Source organism: Oryza sativa, chromosome 11 (assembly GCF_034140825.1).
Source record: "Oryza sativa Japonica Group chromosome 11, ASM3414082v1".
Taxonomy (NCBI): domain Eukaryota; kingdom Viridiplantae; phylum Streptophyta; class Magnoliopsida; order Poales; family Poaceae; genus Oryza; species Oryza sativa.
The window spans coordinates 23,700,106-23,718,498 of record NC_089045.1 but is presented as its reverse complement, the minus strand read 5'-3'; the positions used below and the strand labels follow the sequence as shown (position 1 = coordinate 23,718,498).

The following is an 18,393-nucleotide window of genomic DNA, read 5'->3' as shown; positions in this document are numbered from 1 at the left end:
GTGTCCTCCGCGCTGTTGTCCGATCATAGCCGTTCCTTTGAATAGACGATCAAGATGTGCTAAAAGAGGGATAAAATTTTAGCAGTAACCACTTGAACCTCTGAATATTCTGCATTTTTTAACAGAAAAACTGGTTGATGGCAGTGGCACGTAAAAATAGTCATGTGAAGCAATCACGCAGGCAAATGATGTGTATTAGTAGTAGTGTATATGTGTGCGTGTCTGTAACATAATAATCTTAGAAAAGAGAAAATAGCCATTAGCTATGGATGTGTGCATACCCATCATCCATGACCATGATCCCACCAAGCTTCCGCCACCCGAGTCTGCTTATTTGAGCTTACCAATTTAGGTGGTGTTTGGTTCGGATGTGGTAACGTAAACGCTAATGGTATTGCCTCCAGCCGTAACGGATACCAATTTATCCGATTACATGATTAGTTTGGTTGCAGGCGGTAACGTCATTTATTTACATTACTGCGTTTGGTTGCGGATGGCAGCCAAGGAACGGGAGGCTGATCAATAGGACACAATTCGAAATTTGAAACAGAAGCCTTTGGGAAGATCATTTGCTCCGATTACACTAATCAAAGAACTGCTTGCTTCCAGACAACCATTGATCAAATAACTGATTATACAAGTATGCTTATACAAGTACGCAATTAAGCATATGACATAAGCTATGAAACATTCGCACCAGACACACTCCAGTACTATATCAACAGCAGCTGACATCAAAAGCTACATAAAGAAGCTCAATAAATTTTGACATGCAAATGTTTGAAAGATAACTCGAGAGTTAATTTCCTATACATGCAACGAGCAGAGTTTTGGCAGATAGTTCATAATATTCCAAACACTGTCACCTCATGTTTGGATACAAATTTTGACAGTGAGAACTCAAGACAAAAAGACATTTTGCAGATTAGTAAACAATAAGCTAGGGGCAATACTTCTGTCTGAAAAACAGGACAGTACTTTGATCACAGAATATGTAGATTGTCATGGTTCAAGCAAATAAAGCTGAAGTACTGAAACTAAACATCCTTAGGACATAGGTAGTCTCCAATCCCCAAGGCCTATGCTTATATGGAATTCTAATAATTCAAAAACAAATAATGAACATCTTGTAGATCATGCTTGACAGCCAGCACATCAGTACATCAATTTTTCTTTGCCTCATCTGATAACAAAAAAAATTCAGAAATTAGTGAAAGAAACATTAGGTGAAAGAAAATATATAGTGCTCAGCATCATACCAAATTAAGAATATTCTTGCACAGACAAGCCATATATGATATTCAGAAAAAAGGTAGCATTTTTTAACTTTAGGAGTACAAAAACTCCCAGTTAGGTGTAAGCAAGTAAGCAAGAGACCAAGCACATACTCCAGTTAGAAGTGAATATAATATTACTATGGCATTGAGATGGACAGCTGGGTCCATTGATGCATTATACTAGTGCAAGGCAAATAATATGAATGCATATATGAAATGCTAAGTGGTAAAGAGCAATATGCTTACAATTAATGATCACAAAATAAAGTGATATGTTTCCTGTTGCATTTGCAACACTACAAGATTGATCAAGTGAATTACCAGCAAGTATTTTCAGTACGTACTCCCTCCTGAGAGACTCTGGAAGAGCGAGAAGCATACTCATTTGAGCCGGCACTTTTACAAAAGCAGCTGCAGCATTGACAACTTCAGTACCAGTCAATCCAAGCTTTTGACACTCAAGAATAGCTTCGTTCTGAATTTTTTGTAGTGGGTCCTCCTCAGCCATTGCCTTCTCTTGGATCTCAGCTTCACGTTGCATAGATGCCACCATTGCTCCCACATGCTTTGTAACATCCCTCAGATCACCTTGAACATTGGCAAAGACATCCATAAAAGGGTCACTTGACAATGTATTTTTCAGTTTGTTGTTGTCTTTCTTCCTCTTCTTAGAGCTTGAAGCAGTTGAATCAATGCTCCGTCGAGGTGTGGCTGAATCGATGCTCCGTCGAGCTGCAGCTGAATCGATGCTCCGTCGAGCTGCAGCTGAATCGATGCTCCGCCGAGGCGTTTCTCTAGACACTCTCTCTTCATCCTTCTCATCTTCTTCATCTTGAATATCTTGAACAATTTTTTTCTCCATATTAGCAACAGCCTCACCAAGACCCTCTGCACCTTCTCCAGTAGCAATGTCTTTACCATAAATTGCAGCTAGTGTATCATAGTGAGGGAATGCTACACCATATAGACCCTTTGCCTCATTGTTTTTCTGTAAAATACAAAGAATGACACAAAATTAAGGTCATGGTTTAGCAAGCAAAAGAGAGACCTATGCAGCTACAATTGCATGAAAAACACAAGAGAACATATGTATGAGAAAGCATACTACTAGAAAACCATAATGTTGTCTTTGCAAACATTTCAGAGGAATTTTACATAGCCGCTTATTTGGAACAAAATTTCATAAAATATCTTACAGTAGTTTCACATATTTCAATTCAATGCACTCATGAATCAATAAATAAATTTTCTACTCCATAGTTAGTTTGATGACTTACCCTGCAATGATCATCGTATTGTTGTTTCTCACATTGTATCATCTTTCTATTGTCATCCCAAGAAAAGCCACTTTTGGTTAGCATCACTTCAATTGCGCCAAACTTGGTCCTAAAGTGTCTTACTCTCGACTCTATGTGCGGAACAACAGTAAGGCCAGAACTTGGCAACTTCTTAGCAAGCACGTTCTCTAGAACTTGGCAGTATCCATTTTTGAAACCCCCTTCTGATTTCCAGCTTGGATCCAAAGCAATCTCGAACAATGCCTTGATCAGCTCCTCATCCTCAAAGTACGTCCAAATCCTCTTGTTCTTGCCTCTCCCACGCACAATGCTTGAGCTTCCAAGATGCTCCATAACTGCAATATTAGAAATTCAACAGAAAACTAACATCAGTAAGCATCCATAATTGTACCAACATTTTTTTATTTCTGATTTGCAAACAATTAGAAATTCCATTTAAAACACAAACCTCAATGAGCCCTATAGCTATTATACATCCCCTGAGCAAGAGTGTTGCGAAAATTTGTCCAATCATCAGATGTCGAAATAGCTGAGATAAACTCAGGTTCGGCGAGTTCTCCCTCAAGTATATCCAATGGTATCTCGTCCTCATCCTCATCCTCGTCCTCATCCTCAAATGGATCACTAGACATCTTTTGCAAAATTAAGTTGTGCAATAAAGCACATGCCATTATAATTCGACACTGAGTTTTGATAGGAAAATATGATGGGGACCTCAAAATCGCCCAACGACCCTTTAGTCTTCCAAAAAACCTCTCTACAATATTTCTAGCACTTGCATGCCTCATGTTAAAGTACTCCTCTGCACTACGTGGTGGGTTACGTGCTGTGAAACGGCCTAAATGATATCTTTGGCCTCGGTAAAGGGCTAAAAAACCATCTGCGTTTGTATAACCAGCATCCACAAGGTAATAGCAACCTTTAAAATTTTAAAAAAGAAATATCAGTACAATTCAGGCTGTGGAGTGTCAAACTTCAAAATAAATTGATTGGAAAAAGACTCGCCTTGAGGGACACGAAGCCCGTCCGGCCTGTGAATTGCATCACGAAGGACACGACCATCATGTGCAGAACCCTCCCAACTAGGTAGTAAGTAAATGAACTGCATATCGGGTGCACAAACACCTAATACATTTGTAACAATGTCTCCTTTTCTTGACCTATATCTTCCTTTTATCCTAGTTGGGACAGTTACTTTTATGTGTGTACCATCCAATGCACCTAGGCAATTCTACAATCCAGAACACCACATCAATAAAATATGGTACAATTAATAGTGCTGAGATGTGATTTTTTTTTAAAGGAAATGTGATTTATTTTTTAGAATGGGTTACCTTGAAATATTTCCATCTATCGTCGGTGGTGTCCTCAGGTATAGGTTCTGGCTTCTTAAGTAGAAGTTGATGAAGCCTCAGAACAGCAAGTAGGCATAAATTGAAATGCCTACTCACAGTCTCTCCACTTCGGTAAAAAAACTTTCCTATTGTTCTATTCTTTAAATGGTGAGATAGTATATATAAGAATGAAGCTACTGATTCCTCCAACGGCATATTTCTTGTATCCTCAATACCTCCGACGTCTCTAAGCATGTCACATAGAATGTGAAATGTCCTCCTGTCCATTCGGAGCTCGCTTATACAAGCAATATCACTCTCACGAATAAGCTGGAATAGTCTTTCACTCCTAAGTTCTCTAGTTCTGATCCTCCTCTCTATTTTCCAACATTTTCTCTTATATGAAATTAAAAACAGTACAACAACATGATAATACATAAGTATGACAACAATCATCATATTTCTAAGCCCTAAATTTCTTCTCCGCGTTTTGGTACTTAAGGGAAGGCGAGCCATAGCACTCTACAAATATATAAAACAAAAGCATTAACCATGTCCAGAATATATCCTGCTAGCACGCATAATACATCAAGCTACCACTAAAATAAACACAGTACATATTTTTTTATTGCTAAACCTAAGTGATTTGCTAGAACACAATATCAAGCATCCATTCAGGGATATTTACATGTATCTGTTGTTTTACACAAAACTTTTTTTCCAATCTTACATTGTGGAAAATGATATATCACCTGGCAGTAAAAGAAATCAAAATTCTCAAAATCTAGATAGTAAAAATGAGTTGATCAAACTTCCCTACACTCAAAAAAAATATTCACTAATATTCAACTTTCCTGCAATCTGGGAAAATATATTCTACATAACCATGTGAACTTATGAAGAAAACATGTATGAGGCAGGATTAATACATGAGATTCACTAGTATAAGCTACTTCATGATTTGTTAATGAAAAGATTATCACAGGATCATCACTCATCAGCATTCACAATTTATAAAGAGAGGTGGTTTCAGTAGGGGGAGGGTTCTCACCGGCGAGGTGATTGATAGATGACAGCAACGACGGAAGTCCGATGTGGTTGATGGCACCAGCCCCCTGCTTCACAGCCTCGCCCTTGTTCCCGGAGTTCTTCCGGTCAAGATCCACATCGGAAGACGGCGGTGGTGGAGGAGCGCAAGACGGCGGCGTCGGCGATGCACGGGGGGGGGGGGGGGGGGGTGGGGGGACGGCGCCGGCGACACGCGGGACGATGGGGTGGCGCGGGGACACGCGCGGGGCGAGGGGGCTGCGCCGGCGATGCGCACAGGGTGAGGAGGAGGCGCCGGCGACGCGCACAGGGAGAGGGGGCGGCGATGGCGACGCGCGCGATGTGGAGGAGAAGCTGCGGCGGCGCTCGATCTGGACGAGGCGCGTGAGGATAGTTAGGTTACGCTCCGTATCGGTATCGTTTTCCGCCCGCCTAGGAGTGTAATCAGCTTTGTATTGGGCCGGAATTCGTTTGCGGGCTATCCGATTACGATCCATCTGAAACAAACATGTGTAATGCAATCTATTCACGGTGGGATCTGATACGGGCCAAAAACGGCCCAACCAAACAGCTCCTTAGATTTTTAAGATTGATTTAGTTTTTTTTCATTTTTATAACTTTTCCTTGGCTTTTTAAATTGCTAGGAGTAGGAATGCTAAGCGCTCAAAAATTATTATTCTTTATCAATCTCATTTCTTCTCCAAATGGAACACAATAAAGATCTGGATCCTGATGGATTTTTACAAAGAAGAATTACCGATGCATTGTCTGACTTTTCGTACCAGTTTATTACCCAAACAAAAGGATGCTAAGCGAATTCAGCAATAAAGTCATATATGACTGTTGAATGTGAGTTTCAAAATTTACATGGAGCTAACAGCTAACAGCTCAAAAGGTCATTAGACCTTCACAAACAACGTTTTTACCAGGAAGGAACATAACAGAAGGTGCAATTATTTTACATGAAACAATTTATGAAATGCATAGGAAGAAGAATGATGGGGTAATTTTTAAACTCGACTTTGGAAAAGCTTATGGCAAAGTAGACTAGAGGTTTTTATAACAGACGTTGAGAATGAAAGGCTTCTTGCCACTATGGTGTCAGTGGATAGATAATATTGTTAGAGGGGGTAGTGTAGCAATTAAAGTGAATGATGAAGTAGGAAACCTCTTTCAAACAAAAAAAAAGGCTTAATACAAGGGGATCTGTTATCATCAATCCTTTTTAATTTAGTGGCTGGCATGTTAGCAATCCTGATTAGGAAGGGCAAATGGACGAGAGAGCTTTCATAGGGTGATACCACATCTAGTAGATAATGGGTTGTCTATCTTGCAATATGCAGATGATACAAACATCTTTATGCAACATGATTTAGAAGAAGCCAAAAACCTCAAACTTGTACTAAGTACATTCGAGAGGTTATCATGTCAAAAGATCAACTTTCACAAGAGTGAATTGTTCTGTTTTGGCAAGGCTAAGGAAGGGGATAAAGAGTATGTTATGTTATTTGGTTGCGGTTCTGGTAGGTATCCCTTTAGATATCTAGGGATCCTAATGCATCATAAAAAAATGTCAAACAAAGACTGGCTCGCAATCAAAGAGAGAATACAGAAAAAACTGATTAGTTGGAAAAGAAAACATCTGTCGATAGGTGGTAGATTAGTGTTGATAAACTTGGTGCTTAGTAGCCTGGCTATGTTCATGCTTTCTTTTTTTGAGGTACCTAAAGGTATTCTTGAGAAGTTGTACTATTATAGGTCATGATTCTTTTGACAATGTGAAGAATATAATAAGAAGTATAGGTTGACCAAATGGAGCATTTTATGCAAGCCAAAGGAATGTGGGGGTCTTGGGATACATAATCTAGAACTACAAAACAAATGCCCGTTAAGCAAATGGTTATATAAACATTGGAATGAAGAGGGAGTTTGGCACAACTTACTAAGAAGGAAATACTTATCAAAGAAAACTTTGACTCTTGTAGAAAAAAAACTAGGGGATTCTCATTATGGTTAGGACTCATGATTGTTAAGGACATCTTCCTTTCTTGTGGATCATTAAAAGTGCACAATGAGACTCAGGTTAGATTCTAGGAGGATCAATTGAACGGGAATGCTCCCTTTGCTGCTCGTTACCTGGCCTTGTACAACCTCTTGATAAACAAGAATGAATCAATGGCAGGGGTTACGAGTAAAAGGCCTCTAAAAGTGTCCTTTAGGAGGGTTATAGCGGGACATAATTTAAAAGCTTGGTTGGAAGTGGTCTCAAGGTTATCCTATCTATATAATCTATATAGTTGATCCCCACTAAATATAGTTATTAGTATTTTTCTCACTTGTGGTGCTTCCACATCACCTTAATTCTTTTTAGCCATTAGATTGAAATTCAACATTCCAGATTACCTCAAAGCCATTTCACTATTCACCATTGGATTATCTTGGACAGCTCAGATTTACTTTGAGTGTGATACGTTTTGTAGCGTGCATTTAGTTATTCCTTCCATCATGCACTGCATGCACTCGATGCCACAATTTTGCTAGCCGGGCGTTTCAGCAACATGCATGCATGAAGTAGGATTGAACAGACCTCCTTAATGCCATCCACAAATCAACTAAGGCGATTGAAGAGCCCTGCTTATAAATGACAACGATTGAGCTTTAATTGACACGGTACATATCCGTTCTGTTGTTATAAGTGCCATCGTCCCATCAGTACTCACCGGCCCTTGGAGTTTGATATTGTCTTTTGCCTTACCATCGGTTGAAATCAACATACACAGTTCCTCACCTTGATCTCTGTTGAATAGCTTCGCACTATAAATCTCAATGCATTTCCTCTCATATATATCTTGGAACAATCACTTGCTCGGTGCTGTCGCTGCTGCTTGGCAGTCATTGTCATCTCTGACCGTAAGCAGCAAATTTCCCACATCGCAGTACTTATTGGTAGCTGACTTGATTAAGCTTTTCCTTTTGCTAACCCCATTCAATCGCCATTTGCAGCAGTGCAGGTGTTTATATATCTATTTGATATTGGCCTCTTCAAACTTATATATCAAGATCTCACACCTTCACACTTGACAGTACATTCATAAGTATTGTTATTGTGTTCAAATATCATATGCTAGTGTTGTATGGATTCCGTTAATCATAGTGGTTTCGTCCAGCAAAGATTATATATTTCTTTTGCTCATCAGAACGGCATAAGATCTGGTTGGATATATAATTTTCAACTGGAGCCAAAAGAGTGCAGTGTTGCAGTACATGTGAGGTAGACCTGACATTACAAATTGCTTGATAGGTTTAACTTTATTTTCTAAAGAATTAACTGATGGATATACGGTCTGTTATTTGTACATATGATTTATTCTCAGTTTGATAATTTGTGGGCATTTGTTTCTCTTATTTCAGGCCCTTTTGCCATTACGTCCTCTCGGCTTTGCTGCAGCTTGCGCGCTGTTGCTCCGCTGATATAAGTCACCGTAGTCTGTAGATGGCAATGCAATTAGCCATGTAAAGCAGTACAGCACTACAGCAGTACGACGGGAGCTTTTTTTTAGATAATGGAAGATTTTATTGAACTCAGTCAATTACATCAAGGTGATACAATTATCCTGAGAACACTTCCGGCCTCTGCATAACTAAGATGCACACAACGGAACAAACAAAACCACACTCGAAAGGAAAAAAGAATGACATGGAGTATTGAGGACCATCAATCTAACGACTAAATTGCCACTTATGAACAACTCCTTGGCCATCTCCTCCAAAAGCACAGAGTTTTAAGGACCACCAATTCTAAGACTAGATCGCCACCCATATCCCTGGGTAAAAAACTCCTTGACCACCTTCTCCAAATGTTGACATGCCGCAACTATCATATCCCGCGAACCAGGCTTCTGTAGGATAGCCCATGTACGAAGCCAATGGATAAGAGAATATATAACCTGCAAAGGTGAAGATATGACTTTTTTTTATCAAAAACCACATTATTCCTGCATAGCCAAAGCGACCAAAGCGACCAACAAGTAGCAGCTGCTCCTAACAGAACATGTGATTTCAAAATATTATGAATTCCATCAAGCCAGCTACCAAACATATGCGCTACACAATGTGGTGGAGGAAGTCCAGATGCTGCTTGGATGATGGACCAAACAGAAAGGGCAAAACGGCATTCGAAGAAAAGATGTCTAATTGTCTCGTCATTGCAACAAAAACAACACTTCTTATTGCCTTGTCATTTCCTTTTTATCAAATTGTCCTTCGTTAACACCACTCCACGACGCAAGTACCAAAGAAAAATCTTAACTTTTAGGGGTATCTTTAATTTCCAAAGACGGTTATTAATGTTGGGAACATTGTTGTGAATTAGAGCTAGATAATGAGACTTCACCGAGAACTCCCCATTTGAGGTTAAGTTCCAATGAAACTCATTTTGCTCCTGAGTTAAATGAAAACCAGTGATGCGCGGTAATAAATTATTCTACGCCACTAGTTTTGATCCTATAAGGTCTCTTCGCCATGAAAAAGATGGAGGATTGTTTTCGAAGACTTGTGCAACTGTAGCGTGCTTATGCCTAATTATGTTATAAAGGCAAGGATACTGTTCTTTCAAGGTTGAATTGCCCAACCATTTGTCTTCCCAAAATCTAATTTGGGAGCCATCTTTAATTATAAAGGATCCAAAACGGAGAAAGTCCTGTTTCACCTTCATGAGGCTAGATCAAAAGTGTGAGTCCCCTGCCTTCCATTGAGCTTGAGAAAGAGGTTTATCACCGAGATACTTATTACGCATCAACTGTTGCCAAACCCCTTCCGTGGAGAGCAACTTGAATAACCACTTACTAAGTAGAGCCATATTCTTAATTTCCAAATCATGAATTCCTAATCCCCCTTGTTCCTTGGGGCGGCACAGTATGTTCCATTTATCAAGACGATACTTTTTTTTTACCATCACTTTGCCAGTAAAACCTGGAGCGAAAGTAGTCAAGCTTTGTAAGTATCCCTCTTGGTATGGCAAAGAAGGACATCATATACAACGGGAGGCTACTTAGCACCGAATTAATCAATGTTAGCCGTCCTCCGGTAGATAGGAGTTTTCCTTTCCAACTACTTAGACGCTTTTCAAAGCGTTCTACAACCTCCTTCCAATCGGCATTTCTTAATCTCCTATAATGAATAGGGATACCCAGATACCGAAATGGAAATTGACCAGTGGAACAACCAAAGAGTTCCATGTATTCGTTTTCAAAATCTTTCGCTTCACCAAAGCAATATAATTCACTTTTATGGAAATTTATCTTAAGACCCGATAATTGCTCAAAGACAAAAAGCAACAACTTCATGTTATGAGCTTTGTCTAGGTCATGATCCATAAAGAGAACCGTATCATCGGCATATTGCAAGATAGAGAGACCATCATTAATTAGATGTGGTACTACTCCTGCAATTTGCCCATCCTCTTTGGCTCTATTAATCAGTACAGTCAACATGTCAGCTATAATATTAAATAATATAGGTGATAAGGGATCACCTTGACGTACCCCCTTCTTTGTCTGAAAAAAATGTCCAACTTCGTCATTAACCTTTACCGCTACGCTTCCTCCAGAAATGAAAGACTCAACCCAAGAGATCCACTTAGGTGAGAAACCTTTCATACGTAGAGTTTGCAAGAGGAAAGGCCATTTGACTTTATCATAGGCTTTTTCGAAATCTACTTTAAAAATTACCCCATTTAGTTTTTTACGATATAATTTGTGTACAGTTTCATGAAGGACGACAACTCTCTCTAGGATATTCCGTCCTCTCATAAAGGCTGTTTGAGAAGAGCTCACCACATGGTCTGCCACGGAATTAATTCTATTTGTTGCAACCTTGGTGAAAATTTTGAAACTGACATTCAAAAGACATATTGGCCTGTACTGTTGTATACAGTTTGCCTCATGAACTTTTGGAAGAAGTGTAATTATCCAAAAATTGAGACTAAACAAATTGTACGACGGGAGCTTACAAAGATGCTTGCTACTTAACCAAGTAATCTACTTACGCTGGAGTCAGTAATATATACATACATCTAGGGACATGTTTCTGAGAAAATAAAATATGTACATCTTCATAATAATTTAATACTACTAGACAATAGAGTTTACAAAATTTTAAACTATAATTTCAGACATATCTTTGGAGTATATTTTTATTTGATCATAATATCATTTTTATTTTTTCTTACACAAAATCCCACAGCAACGCGCGGGGTTCTTTCTAGTATATCTATAAAGTTCATCCCCACTAAATGTAGTTATTGCTAATTCTCTCTTCTCTCATGAAGCCACATCACCTTAATTCTTTGTAGCCTTTGGATGATTCATCAAGGGTGTAAATTGCATCTCTTCACATCACCTTAATTGTTTTTAGTCTTTGGATGATTCATCAAGGATGTAAATTGCATCTCTTTCCCCCATAAGACACACCATACAACCCAATTATTTATAACATCTGGATATTAATAAAGGTAAAAAATATATAAACACGTGAAAAAAAATCATATAGTTGGTTTGAAAGAAAGTTTTAGAACTCATATCTACTATATTATCATATAATTCTTTCGCAGCAACGCGCGGGGTACCCATTAGTATCAATAAAATTGACCGAGAAAAATGATACCTTTTTGTGGGAGGAACAAAAGAATGGGCATTTCTCAGTTAACTCACTATACAAAACAATCATGTATAGGTAAGTCGTTCCTAAAAATGACATGATTTGGAAACTCAGAATACCACTAAAAATTACAATTTTCTTGTGGTACTTAAAGAGCGGAGTAATTTTAACAAAGAATAATTTAGCCAAAAGGAGGTGGAATGGTAGTGATAAGTGTTGTTTTTGTGATTCTAACAAATCAACTCAACATCTTTTCTTTGATTGTATTTTGGCAAGATTCATGTTTAATGCAGTCCTTATATCTTTTGGAATTCATCCGCCTATGAATGTTGCTAGTCTTTTTGGCAATTGGCTAAAGGGGGTTTAACCCAAGCTAAGAGCTCAAATCCTTGTGGGGATCGCAGCTTTGTGTTGGGCGGTTTGGTTATGCCGGAATGATGTAGTCTTTAGCAGCTCCAATACGGTGATTTTCAAGGGGACCTTTTGAGTAAGACAATGGTCTTTGCTACTTAAGGAGGAAGATGGCCAAAAAGTGAGAGAAGGTTGTTTGATGTTGGAGAAGAGAGTTTCTGGCTTTTTTTTGCAATGAAGGGATGGAACTTAAGAAAAATATTGGGTGATTAATACTCGTTGTATTAATCTTTCTTGTTTTCTTGTGTGTCTCGGTTGAAACTTTGTATTAACTTTTTAAGTTGCTAGAGACTAAGTGGTCAGGTCTAGTTGCTTGAGATGGTATTAAACCTTTTGTAAGGGTGTGAGTCTATGTACTCTTGTATGTTTCGTTGGGGTTGTGCACTTCCTCTTTGGTGTAGAGGCCAGTTTAATCCATTATCTTAAAAAAAATCAATCTCATATCTTCAGAGTTTGGATATAATGGGCATGCAATTTTTTTGCTAATTATGAATGGAAATTGCTTAGTTGTATCTCCTTTTGAGTTAGCGTGGTTTAAGATTAATTTCTCTATCATTCTTTTAGGAACTATGAGTAGTTTAGAGTAGAGTTAGGCCTACCACTATAAGGGTATGAGTAACCCATATCCATACTCTATTTTACTTATACCCATTTTATAATTAGCTTACCCATATCCAATGGGTAAGGGTATTATCCAATGGATCTGGGTAATCTATATATGGGCCTAATATATAGAAATGTCTCAAAGCTTGTACAAAGTTGCTTATCTATACAATAAATCATTTCTACAAAATTCAATCGAATTTAATAAGTTTTTATAATGTGAATACGAGTTTTTAAATTTTGGATCCAAATTTTACACGTATAAAATGTGTATGAGTAAAGTGAGTAATAATGCGTATTATCCTCCGCTACCCAAAATTAAAATGTGTAATTACTTTGCACCCATACCCTTTCTAAATAATGTGGGTAAGGGTAAGCATATACTCCCTCCGTCCCATAATATAAGGGATTTTGAGTTTTTGTTTGCAACGTTTGACCACTCGTCTTATTCAAAAAATTTTGAAATTATTAATTATTTTATTTGTGACTTACTTTATTATCTACAGTACTTTAAGCACAACTTTTTATTTTTTATATTTGCAAAAAAATTGAATAAGACGAGTGGTCAAATGTTACAAGCAAAAACTAAAAATCCCTTATATCGTGGGATAGAGGGAGTAGGTATTGAGTACCCAGTGGCAGCCTTGAGTAGAGGCCGGATTATCTTTTATTTAAAAAAAAGGCTTAGAAACCATAGGCCAAAAAGGAATAAGTTCACTTAAGGGCCCTCAATTTGTTGCCTAGTCTAATTTTTGTCCTTCCAACCAAAAACCAGATACTAGTCCCCCAACTTACAAAACCAGTGCAAACGAGGTCCCTCAATGGTTTGGATAGCAGTTTTAGCTAAAGTGGCGCATACATGGATAATTTGACTTGGTCCTTGTTCTACGTGGCGGTGATGTGGCACTGGAAGCAAAATATAAAAATTTAAAAAACATGTGGGGCCTACATATCAGCCAGATAAAAGATAAAAGAAATAGTGGGATCCACATAATCAGTGGGTCGCACCCTCTTTTCCCGTCACCACCTCCTTCCCCATGGATGACGGCATCGGTGCCTCCTTCTCCCCTCTCCCTCCCTCCTCGAGCTCCCTCACCGGTTGGCGAGCACACAGGAAGAGGGAGAAGGGCGACACGCGGCTTCACTGGCGCTGCTCGAAGGGAGACGAGGTCACGCTCCTCTTCTGTCATAAGGAAGAAGCAGGGGAAGCAGCTATGCAGAGGGAGGGAATGGTGATGTCGGCCTCCGAAAAGGGGAACTCAACAACGACGGGAGGGGATGCAGCGGTGACTGGCTCTCGGATCCATCATCGCTAGGAGGGGACCCAAATCCGCGTGGTTGTCGTGGGTTCAGTGCTTAGCCTCCCTGCGGCGGGAGCTTGGGAGGCCCGTGGTGATCGACTCGGTGACATCGCTGCCGTCGCCTAGCTCCTTCCCGTCGGTCATCGCCCTTTTCCCGCTGGCCTCCGCCCCTCTTCCCGTCAGCCATCGTGCCTTCAAGGCTGTCACACACCTGGTGACCGGGCGAATCTAATGGGTGCAGGAGGAGTGCGGGGTGAGAGGGGAGGCGGCTGGGTCATCATCGTCCACGACCTCCGTGGTGGTAACCCGGGTATGTGCTCATGGCGCGGCTCACACAGCTGGCCCAGGAGAATAGGAGGAGTTGGTGGGGGCCCGTCATGTGCGGCGTCATCATCGAAGCGGGTGACCGCCTCCGTATATCCTCCACGCGGCGAGGATGGAGGCGGTGGTAAATGGGTTGGGAGGAGCGGGGGACGGCAGGGTGGTTGGTTCTCCTCCATGCAAAAGTGTTTGCGGGACGGCGATGGTGGAGCTGGATCTAAGGGGGTGGAGATCTGGAGGGAAAGGAGAGCGGCCGCTCTACCCTTGCCGCCCGCCGCCCGCTGCCCGCTGCACTCGTTGTCCTTGCTGCGCTCCTCTCCCTCTTCCTCTTGTTGTCGCTGGTGTTCTTGGAGCCCGCAAGGCACAGGTGGTCGGTGGTCACCCGCTTCGATGTTGCCGTTGTGGGACACCACCACCGTGGGAGTACCGGAGGATGGAGGATGGAGGCCTAGAAGAGGAAGAGAGGGGAAGAGGTTGAGGTGGAGGAAGTGGGACCCACCGACATGTGGTTCCCACTATTTTTTTGTTTGGCTGACGTATGGGTCCCGCATATTTTGTTTTATTTTTTAGTTTTAATTTTATTCCATTTATTTATTTATCAAACTGCCACGTAAGTGCCACGTCAATGCCACGTGGGACAAAGACCTAGTTGAAGGCGCCACGTCAACCAAAACTGGAGACAATACTGTCGAGGGATCTTGTTTGCACGGTTTTGTAAATTGAGAGATAGATTGTATCTGGTTTTTCGGATCAAGGACAAAATCAGACTGAGGGACAAATTAATGGACTTAAAAGTGAACTTATTCTTCCAATAAATGCCTTCCAACCAGGCCCAATTTTTAAATTTACTTATGTATTTTTTTTAAAAAAAATACAGAATACACTAACGCCTCTTGGAAGAGCTTTTTTTTTTTTGAAATTAGCTATATATCTGTGCTTTGCTACGGATAAATAAAAGAAAAGAACATTACCATCTTGTTGGAATAGGGAATATTCATCTTAATTTAATTTTATATACATGGTTATCCACTTAGATTTAGTTGTTATGTAATATTAAAAAGTTTAGGGGGTGAATATTAAAAAAATAATAATTGGAGTAGGTGGGGTGACAGATTCGCCATTGGGGTATTTTTAAGGAGTATAGAAATCGCTCCCTGAGAGGGCAAGAAGGGATTAGATACAAAATTTCACATATAGGTTGCCAACCTTGTATTTTTACAATTTCAAATGTGCCATATGAAGTCGGATGAAATCAAACCATATATTGAAATTATAGAGCCAGAGGAGATCTATGAAGTACTTGCCAACTTTTTCATTCAAGACCATGTAGGAGTGCAAACATTTGTTACAAAAACTAAAAATATTTTTATAAAATCTTAGATCTAAATCTCAAACGATCTCTGATGGAAATATTTTCTCTATTTTTTTTATATAAAAGTAGTATATCTACAACTTTGTAGTTATCACATTTTCATTTAAAGTAATTTAGAATGTTAAGTAAGCATCACTAGCTTTCATACCAATTAAAACTGGCTGAAATGATATAATGTAAATCTCTTCTTACCATACAGTTGGTATCCACTAAAATCATTAACTCATACTTCCTCTGTTTCATAATGTAAGACTTTTTATTATTGTCCACATTTATATAAATGTTAATGAATCTAGACACATAATCTAGATATATATATATATGTGTCTAGATTCATTAGCATTTATATAAATATGAACAATACTAGAAAGTTTTATATTATGAAACGGAGGGAGTATAAAAACATCCTTCACATGAAGCCACCTCACCACAAATTCCATAACCGTTAGATTTGATCTCAACATTTGCAAACTCCCTCAGCTCTCCGTTACATAGCTCGGTTGCAGCAGCTCAGGCCCAACCCAACTTAACCGATTGATCCAGCCCATCCAGTCTTCTTCACTTCCATCGCCCCTTGCGGCATGCGAGCGGTCAATGTGAACTCCGACCACCACGCTCACGAGTCACGAGTAACCATGGCGGCGAGAACAATTACTTCTTAATGGCGAGGTTTCCCACCTGAATATATATTGCCTTTTATTCCCTTCTTATCCCCTCTTTTCATTTTACTTATAAATTCACATAATCTTAATAATTATCAAGCGTAATCGTTAATCTATCAGGCCGATGGTGTTTCGCTCATGTTGCTGGAGCTTGCTCGCTGGAAACATATGCATCACTGCACCATCCTCCTCAATTTACTCCAACGATCTAGCACAGGTCACCAACTTCCTCTTTCCCTTTGGTTGATTCAATAATTTGTTTCTCCGAAAATAGGACCACCATTCTAATTTGAACCTGCATGTGTTCAGTGTTTAAGTCTAATTTGAATTAAGTGGTGGTCCTATTTTCTCCGAAAATAGGTCCATACTAATATATAGGGCCACCATTCTAATCTGAATCCTGGGAAAATGAATGGGGATAGGAAACGGAAGGAATTGAAATGCATGGGAAAACTGTTAGATAGCAAAAATGGGAAAAATAATGCTAATATGTATAGTTCAAATTAGAATGGTGGTCCTATTTTCGGAGAAACAAATTATTGAATTAAGTCTATTTTGGATACCTCAATTATGTTTCTTTGACTGTGTCGTGCCGAGCTGGTCCACCGTGCAAGGCATCGGTCCAGGCATGGCCCAACTGTCGGGTCGGGCCGTCACGGGCCCGACTCCAATCATGACGTGCTGTGTTTGGGTTGGGCCAAATGGCCGTGCCATTGGGCCTCGGCCTTTATGGCCATCTATCTATACTTAGGTGAACTCTATAAATTTTTTTAAAAAATAAATATACAAATAAAGAGAATTCTGCGTGTCAGTCGAGGCAGTAGTAACAAGGAATAAGTCTACTTTGCCTCCCTCAACTCATTCGCTTGGTTGAATCGTATCCCTCAACCGCAAAATCGGATATAACCCGTCCTCCAACTTATAAACCGTTGCAAATTGACTCCTCGGGCGGTTTGGGAGGCGATTTTCTCCCACGTGGCATATTTGACCCAGGGTTTCCCAAACCGCCGGGGCCAGGGTTATCACGCCCCGGCGGTAAGCACGGTTACCGCCGCGGTAACCGTGAAAAACCGTACAAAACCGTGCAAAATTTATCAAATATTCAAATTATTTTTTAAATTTATTTGAATTTAAGGAGGTTACCGCGGTATTTATATTACCGTACCCCCGCGGTAACCGCGCGGTTACCGGCGGTAACGTAAACCCTGATTTGACCCTATTGACTGGCTGAGTCATTAGGTGGGACCCACTTGTCAACCGACCGACTGCTGTAGGGCGACAGGGTGGCCTTCTCCTCTTCCTCGTCGTCGTTCTCGCCTGACACCGAGCTCCTCGGGATGCTAAACTCGAGCACTAGTAGGAAAGATGGCGACGTCGAGCTGGACCCCTCCTCCACAAGCGCAGTCGTGTCGAACGCCTCTACGTTGGGCAGCGACGACTCCAACACCACCTCCGCGCCGTGCAGGGCATCGACAAGGCTGACCAGGATGACTTCCATGCCGCCTCGCTCTTGATGAATGACCGGGGCGGCGGGGAGGGAGGAGAGGAGGTGGCGGCGAGACCGGAGTAGGCGAGGACGGGGATGAGGCAGTGGCGGAGGGGTGCGGGAGGGGAGGCGGCGACGAGGCCGGAGGAGGCGAGGACGGGGATGAGGCGGTGGCGGAGGGCGCAGGAGGGAAGGCAATGGCGAGGCCAGAGGAGGCGAGGACGGGGATTAGGCGGCGAGGAGAGGAGGCGGCGGCGAGGCCAAGGAGGCGAGGACGGGGATGAGGCGATAGAGGATGGGTGCGGGAGGGGAGGCGGCTGCGGGGAGGGAGGAGAGGAGGCAGTGACGTGGCTTTCTCACCTATGCTCTCTCTCCCCTCCCGCCGTCCCACCGCTTCGCCGAGCTCCGGCCGCTCCTGCGGTCCTGCCACTCCGCCGAGCTCCCACCGCCCCGCCGTCCTCCATCTTGCTCGCCACCGAGGATAAGGCTTCATCACCTCTGCTCTCTCTCCGTTCCTGTCGTCCCGCCACTCCGATGAGCTCCCGCCGTCCCGCCACTTCGACGAGCTCCCGCCACCCCGCCGCTCTCTCCATCTCGTTCGTTGCCGAGGATAAAGAGGAGGAG

The 18,393-nt window shown here is 41.2% G+C and overlaps 1 protein-coding gene across 1 annotated transcript; it reads right to left on the bottom strand.

The window, feature by feature from the left end:
• Positions 1 to 1,163: 1,163 nt before the first annotated feature.
• LOC107277458 (uncharacterized) lies at positions 1,164 to 17,781 on the bottom strand. Its single transcript, XM_015760819.3, has 6 exons — positions 17,534 to 17,781; positions 3,577 to 3,677; positions 2,555 to 2,910; positions 2,055 to 2,265; positions 1,599 to 1,988; positions 1,164 to 1,183 (listed from the first exon to the last, which is right to left on the bottom strand). The coding sequence occupies exons 1-6, from the start codon at positions 17,779 to 17,781 to the stop codon at positions 1,164 to 1,166; spliced, it is 1,326 nt and encodes a 441-aa protein (XP_015616305.1).
• Between the last annotated feature and the right edge of the window lie 612 nt (positions 17,782 to 18,393).

Coding starts and splice junctions, on each gene's coding strand:
- LOC107277458 (XM_015760819.3), bottom strand. CDS start 17,781: ATGGAAGTCATCCTGGTCAGCCTTGTCGATGCCCTGCACGGCGCGGAG. Junction 2,911..3,576: donor CTTCGTGTCCCTCAAGGCGA/GTCTTTTTCCAA, acceptor CTAATATTGCAG/TTATGGAGCATCTTGGAAGC. Junction 1,989..2,054: donor TAGAGAAACGCCTCGGCGGA/GCATCGATTCAG, acceptor GCATCGATTCAG/CCACACCTCGACGGAGCATT.